General features: G+C 45.7%; 1 protein-coding gene across 1 annotated transcript in view; it reads right to left on the reverse strand.

Annotated features, from left to right (window-relative positions):
- Window positions 1–2,017, reverse strand: part of LOC105467207 (chondroitin sulfate synthase 3) — a 292,371-nt gene extending 290,354 nt beyond the window's left edge. Inside the window, exon 1 of the mRNA XM_011716697.3 lies at window positions 864–2,017. Coding sequence (XP_011714999.1) covers window positions 864–1,665 — 802 coding nt within the window. The 5' untranslated portion in view covers window positions 1,666–2,017. The remainder of the gene's footprint in view (window positions 1–863) is intronic.
- Between the last annotated feature and the right edge of the window lie 5,766 nt (window positions 2,018–7,783).

Genomic DNA, 7,783 nt, shown 5'->3' on the forward strand with positions numbered 1-7,783 from the left:
AACTTCCAGCCTCTGCTTATCACCGCGGCCACCAAAATGCACTGGAAAGGAACCAGTACTAGTGTGTGCTAGTACAGTCTGCTGTTCCCGGGGTCTGGCTTATCAGTGGGTGCTTTCCTCTTCTTCCCCACCACTAATTCCTTACAATATGCCCATCCTCTCAGGGTTTTATTGAGGTGTGGCGGGGGATGGGAGACGGCTTGGTGCTGCGCTGTAGTGGCTGGAAAGAGCAGCGTGCTAGGGCGGTGGGGATGGCCAGGGACTCCCAGTGTGTGGAGAGTTGAGCCAAAGGGAAGGGAACACGTAGGAAAGGGTCCCGGACAGCGAAGATGATTCCTCAATCTGAGCAGTTCCAAAAGTGCGCTAGATCCAGTTTAAACAAAAGAGCAAGATTCAAAGCAAGAACACTGGATCTCCAAACTGGTTGTAGCCAGCATCCTCCGTCTTCCCTTCCTGCACCAAAGACCACGCCCCTCTGGACCGATTGGGGAAACTACCATTAGCAGGGGCTTTCAGAGGAGGGCAGAGTGGGAATGGCCTTTGGTTTAGCTCTACGGTCCCTTTTCTAACCTCTCCCACACGGTAAAGACTGAGGGACAAGAGCGAGGCGGCACCGAAAACAGCAAGTGAGGAAGGCGAATAAAGCCAGGCAGGTGTGAGAAGGGTCCAGATTGCAGAAGAGGAGGAACGGGCTATGAATTATGGGCGGATGCAAGGGGTGGGGAGGGCGGGCCAGGGCCTGTGGGAGCCGGGAGCACGTGCTGGCAGAGAAGCAGCGGAGGGGCTGGGCAGGGGCTAGGGCCGGTTACAGAAAAAGGAGTTGGGGAGGCGGACAGGCTGGAAAGCCGGCGCAGGGAGGTCACCTTTGATGTAGACATCGTCGTCGGCGCGCATGAACCACTCATACTTGTCCAGGTAGTGGTCGTGCATGTACTTGATCATCATGAAGGACTTTTTCTGGGGAGGATAGGAGTCGTCCACACCCGGCAGCGCGATGACAGGCAGGGGTGGCGGGGGCTGGCCGGCGTTGGGGGGCTGCTGGCTGGAAAAGAACTCCACGCGGCCGGGGATGAAACGCGCCCAGGTCCGCTGCGCGGCCAGCGCGCGGCTGCCCAGGTACTTCTGCGCGGTCATCACCCCCACGTATAGGAAGTCCCGGGTTCGGGCGCTCGGGGCGGCAGCACCCCCGTCCCCGCTGCCGTTGTGGCTACTCCCTGGCCGGCCGCCTCTCCGCTGCCCAGCCGCGCCCCCGTCCTCCTCCTCGGGTTGCCCCTCGGCCGCTGGAGCACCGGGAAGCCCCGTCGCACCCTCAGGCTCGCGTCCTCGCCGCCGCTGCTGCAGCAGAGGTGGCTGCTGCCAGGGGCTACTTCGAAAACTGGTGATTCCGGGGGCTGCCTCGGGCAGCGGTGGCCCCTGGAGCTCCTGGCGCGCGGGGGGCGGCGACTGCTCCTGCCGTGGCCGGGACTGGAGCTGGAGGAGCGGCTGCTGAGCGCCGGCGCCGGGGCCAGCCGCGGAGCGACCGTAGTAGGAGCAGAGGCTGGAGCCGCGTCTCTTCCTCTCGCTCAGCTCCGCCACCCTGGGGGCGATGAGCCAGGACGCGGCGGTGAAGCCCAGTACCAGCCCTAATGCCACGCTCATCCACGGGCGGCGGGAGCGCACAGCCATCGCGGCTGCCCCGGGCGCGGACGCTCGCTGGGCTGCCGCGGCGGGGCACGCGGGTTCCCCGGCTCACACCCGCCCCTCCTCCGCCTTTGCGCCCCCAGCCCCGGCCGCAGCCCGCCGCCTAGGCGCCGACACCGGCTGGAGGTCGGAGCGCCGCGGACGCCTCGACTGCCGCGGGCTGCAGCTGCCTGCCAGGCTCTCGCTCGGCTCTGGGCCGGGGCTCCGAGCGAGGGTCGGGAGTGAAACTTCTCCCGGCGGCGACGGTGGCGGCGGCGGCGGCAGCGAGAGGAGCTGCAGGAGGAGGAGGAGCAGCGGCGGCGGCAACGCGTCCGCTCCTAGGCTGCCACCCTGTCACTGGCGCGCCTGGGCCCTCCCTCCTCTCTTCTTCCCGAGCCCCCGCCCTCGCTCCCGCCTCCCGCTCCCCCCGCCGCCGGGCTCCGAGCTGGCCCGGAGGGGGAGCCGCAGGCGGCACCGCTGCCAGCCGGAGGGAAGCGCGGGCCGCAGTATTTCCCCGTCACCCGCCCTTGGACGGCCCCCGTCCGCGCCTCAGTCCAGAGCCGGCCTCCTCTCCGGAAGGAAACGATCCCTGTCGGGCCGCCTCCGGCTTGCAGCGCCGACGCCCCCTCTTCCCTCCTCCCCCAGCTCTTGCTCTTCGTCCCATTTCCCGTCCCATCCCGCCCCTCCGCTGGCCTCCCGACACTCGTGTCTGGGGGCTCTACTGGCCTCCTCCCGGCGCCTAGGCTCCGCTGACCTCATCGGCGGAGCTCGGGTCCGGGAGCCCCCACTAAGTTCGTTGCTGTCCCTCCGGGCTCTCCTCCCCCGGCCCACAGCCGGGTACGTCCTGGCGTGACCCTTCCCACTCTGCCCCGCCCCAGGTCTGCCAGGGCGCCACTCTTCGCGTTTTCCGTCCTTTCCACGTTGTTCTTACCGCTGCCCCTCCGCGCCTTCTCTCTCTACTCGGTCATTTGTCAGGAAACCCAACGTCCCATCCCAGCACCTCTCCTCCCAGCCTAACTTCCCTCCTACCTGCATCCTCCACCAGCTCTCCTCAGTCCATCACAGAAGTACCATTGTCGTTTGGAGTCTCTCCTAAGAAAATCTCTGAGGGATTGGAAATACTTACCCTGAAAGGCTGAGGGAGATGATGGTGACTGGGGGTTCAATCCCCAAAGAACGTAAAAATCCCATGTCCACCTGTTGAGTTGGAAAACGTGAGGCTGCCTAATGGTCTCCCCCTCGGCTCTCCTGATGATAGCTGTTCTAGAAATGAGAACCATGGTCTATTTTCAGTCTTGGTAGAAGATTGGCTCAGTGAGACTGTCAAATAGTGGAGAAATGGGCACACATTCACAGGGCCAATACCCTGAAGATCCAAAGAGAAGAAAGTCTTACCCCCACAAAATAAGTGAACTTAATCAAAAAATAAAATGGAAGATACGATTTTTATTCTTGCCTATGAACCGTTTTATTTTCTAAGGCAAAGACAGGAAAATTTTACCTCTCCAATGAGGGAGGAAAGTTCTCCAGCAACAGAATCCCAAAAAAAGTTAAGCTGTATTGGCCAAAATCATTGTGACTTAGTTACGTTAGGAAGAAATTACCTGAAGGTATATGACATTTTGAAGAAGGGAGCATTAACAAATTTCTCTCTAAAGGTTGTGCATAAAGCTATAGTCTGGGGTGCTTTTGGCATCCCAAGCCCGCCCTTCTCTTCAAATTTCAGTCTTCTGTTTTAGACATCAAACGCAAGGGGATGGTATTGAATGGCATTAGACATAATGGCTCGATCCAGCGAGGTGCTGGCAGCGTCCCTGGAACACTAGGCCTGCCTGGAGTCCTTGGAGGAATGGTTCTTTCCACACCGGTCACTGGCTGTGCATGAGCACGTCTGACTGAATGTTTCATCTGCTGGACAATGAAGCTCCTTTTCCACATCTAGGTTTTGCCCAGAGACACTTGGGAATACAGATTATTAGACTCTCTCAAAGTTGAAGTTTAGTTAGAATACAAAGCTAGTCAAACAGACCCCTTCTGATTTGAAAATATATCTTCCCAAAGCCGTTTTAAAATTTCTAGAATAGTACTAGTCAATAGAACTTTCACTATCATGGAAATTTTTTTTATTTGTTCTGATAAGACAGTAGCCGCATAAAATTATGGAGCATTGAAAGGTGACTAGTGTGATTGACAAAATGAGTTTTCATTTTATTTAATTTTAATTACTTTTTATTTAAATAGCCCCATGTGGCTAGGGGTTACCATGTAGGACAGCACATTTCCAGAGGATTTCCTATTGCATATGGTCAACAGTGAAGGACAAATAAGTCCACCCACACACCAGTACCCTCTCCCCTGCAGTATTCAACTGGAGTTTATGGTAATGGATGTCATTCATGTAGTTGATCTACAAAATCATTAATTCTCATTGGGCATAACTAACCCATTCATCAACTGTTCGGAATATTTGGGGAGAAAGTTAATTTCATTCACTTATTCAACAAGTGTATATTAGAGATTAAACATTAGACAAGGTGGAAGGCTCTGGACATGGAGATGTCAACAAACTATTCAGTACTTCCCATCATGAAACTTATAGTGCATTGAAGAAGACAGACATTAAACATCACACTATGAAATGAATTACAATGGTGATAAATGATATGAACAGAAATACAGAGTACTCTGAGAATATTTATAAGAGCATCTAATTTAGTCTGGGAATCAGGGAAGGCACTAGAAAATATTCAAATAAAATGAAAGTCAGTGAAGTGATGTTACATATGAGGCAAGTGACCTTGGGCAAGTTATGAAAATTCTCTAAGTTTTGGATTTCTCATTTGTAAATTCATTTCTGTGAGGCTTTATTAATGTACTATATGAAGTGCTTAGCACAATGTTTAGTTCATTGTAGATGCTTGGCAAATGTTCTCCTCATTTCTAATCCCTTCCCTCATGCTAAAACCTCTCTCTCATGGTATCTATCATCTAATTTTTATTACATTTCATATTTTCATTTATTTAACAGATACTTAGTATCTACTGTAAGGCAGACACTATTACTGAGAAGCAGAAGTAAACAAAACAAAGTCCTGACTTCATGGGTACACACACACACACACAAACGCATGTGTGTATATGAAGTATTTTTACATATAAAGAAATAAATACATGTAATATGTTGGTGTAAGTGTTTATTTAAAAAATAGAGAAGGATAGTGAGTGTATTATGTGTTGGGTGAGGCCACTTAAAACTGATAGGTCAGGAAAGTTCTGTCTGATAATTTTAGCAGAGAACAGGAAAAAGTGAGGAAACTAATCCTGAAGATATCTGAAATAATATTTTTCAAGGAGAAGGAGTAGCTAACACAAGTCTTTGACACAGACATGTTATATTGAGAAGCAGCAGAGGCCAAAGTAGATTGGAAAAAGGAGGCAGTGGATGACTTGTTGATAATTTAGGTCAGTGCTGAATAGAATTATAATGTGAGCCGCAAATGCAAGACATATAATTTAGTTTTTTTCTAGAAGCCTCATTTAAAAACAGATGAAATTGATTTTAATACTTTTTATTCAACTTAATATATCCAAAATATCAGGAGATATTTTACATTCTTTTTATTGATACTAATTTTTCAAAACCATTTTGTGCTCTCCACTTACAGCACATCTGAATTCAGACTAGCCACATTTCCGATGTTCAATAGACACAAGTGGTTAGGGACTACCATATTGGACAGTGCATATGTAGATCCTTGCAGACATTCATAAAGACTTTGGCTTTGATTCCAAGTGACAATGAAGCTGTTGTGTAGAGTAGTGATCTGGTTTTTATTTATTGTTTACAAGGATCATTCTAGCTCCTATGGGGAGAAAATAAACTAGAGTGGGACAAGGGTAGAATTAGATAAAACATTGAAATCTTTATTGAAGTGACCCCATCACTTTAGAATAGAAGGGAAAAAACAAGCCTCTTTTTTGTTCTTCCCGCACAGCATCTACCCCTTTCCTTATTTGTAATAAATAGAAGCTTTGGGAAAAGATTTTTATATAAATTTAATTTTATAGGTATTGAGATTCCTGTCGTTATCTGTGGGAATTTCCCAAAGTCAGTAAAGTAATTTTCTCGTACTCACTTTTGTTCTGAAGATACATGATTTTACAGGAGGTAATTTTCTGGGAAATCTCTATCAAGAACTCACTTTTTTATTTTCACAACATTAAGTAATAAGTTATAGGAATAATTTAAGAAAAAAAATTTCAATTGGATATAAGAGTTGTTGAGGAGGAAATTTTCATGGAACTAACAATGAAGAAAAATAAACATAGTTGCATACCAAAACATAACAAAATCTATATACTATGTTAGAAGAAAGAATACACAAATACAGGTAATTCTATAATAATAACTCTGGGAAAAATGTCTCATATAGTTGCTGTTCTTATCTAAGCAAGAATGTACCAATAAGTATACTTGTGAACCATCTCATAAAATCTCTGTGAAGCAACTCAGTAGTGGATTTTGAGAAAAAAGCAATAATAAAATCCTCCTAAAATTATAATAGTTTACAAAGAAAATTACAAAACTGATTTTCTGTCTTTCCTAAACCCTTTAACAATTTCAAATATGTCCATATTAGACTACAGTAACATATGAATTATTTGCCGCCTTCTCTGAGTTGTAACTACTGGAACATAAGGTATCATCTGGATTCACAGTGAAGACAGATTTCTTCTTGTAGAGGTTGTGTTCCTGTGGCTTTGGAAAGACTTTAATGTCAACCACCCCAAGACAAAGTCTGCTATACTTAGCAGAAAGTCTTTGAGCAGACTACTTTAATGGAACTACATTAGATATTAAAACTAATTGGAAAAGGTTCCTAATAACATTAAAATCACAGACAAGGCACAAATGACTTTAAAGGGTGGAATCATTCTTTGATCATTTATGAAAGTAAAAGGTCAATGAATGTTCAGTTTATGCTTTTGCTACAGGCTATAATCAAGATTAGACTTGTCCTGACACTTTGAATCAGGATTTTACTAAGCTATTTTGAATGTTATCATTTTTTCTTGACAGATCAAGGCTGAGTTAATTTCGTTTGTGTGAAGCAACTGTGGCATCTAGTGGTTAATAATCATAATGGTAATTCAGTTTGTTCCTAAGGGATAAATTGTGTTACAAAATATTTTTGATATTGCCAAGGAGTATTATAATTATAGAGACATACTAAGATAACAATTTGATTCTATTTTTATTTTCTCAGAAATCAGCACATGAGGAGATGATCAAAATTAATATATTGAAATATGAAAAGGTAATTATTTACAGCATATCATAAAACTAGGTAAGTTTCTGGGCCTAGTATTAATCTACATTTAATCACCATGAAAATGTTGCAGTAAATTTTTTTACACTGATCAGATATTTGATGCTACCAAAGATTTATTAATCATGAATTACTTTTTAGGTATGATAATGCTATTGCAGCCTCGTTTTTTATAGAAAGAGTCCTTATTTTCTAAAATACATACTGAAATGTTCATAAACTGGTATGATATCTGGGATTTAGATATATGGGATAGAGGGAGATGTAGATGTGACTAAGGTCTGATTGACCAGGTGTTGATTACTATTAGGGTAGGCAATTATCTTTGGATAAATTTGGATCTCTATAATAAAAAGGTTTTTTTTAAAAAAAGACTTCATTTGTTTAAGGTCAGCACATACTCTTCATTTATTTTCTGCAGATTTACCTAACCAAGAGATGGTCCACTTGTTTAAGCAATCAGTGAGAAGATCAATTGAGAGGAAAGAATGAAACTCCTCCTGTCACTTGGGAAAGGGTCAAAAAGCAATCAATTGAAATAAAAACATCCACTTCTTCCAGCCCCTCTTGGCCCCATGACAGTCTGAGACATAAGCAAAATACCCAATTGAGCTTTTACAAAGAAAAAGGGACTATTTACACATAATGTTTTTGTAAGTAGTAATAGTCTATGATTAGGTAGTGGGCTGCAAAATCTCGAGTTCCTAATCACTAACCTGAATTTATGCTAAAAAAAAAAAAAAAAAGACTTTAATTTTTAATTGGCTCCGTTCACTACTTTCCTAAAATATGAA

This window comes from Macaca nemestrina, chromosome 6 (assembly GCF_043159975.1).
Source record: "Macaca nemestrina isolate mMacNem1 chromosome 6, mMacNem.hap1, whole genome shotgun sequence".
In the NCBI taxonomy this organism is placed as follows: Eukaryota; Metazoa; Chordata; class Mammalia; order Primates; family Cercopithecidae; genus Macaca; species Macaca nemestrina.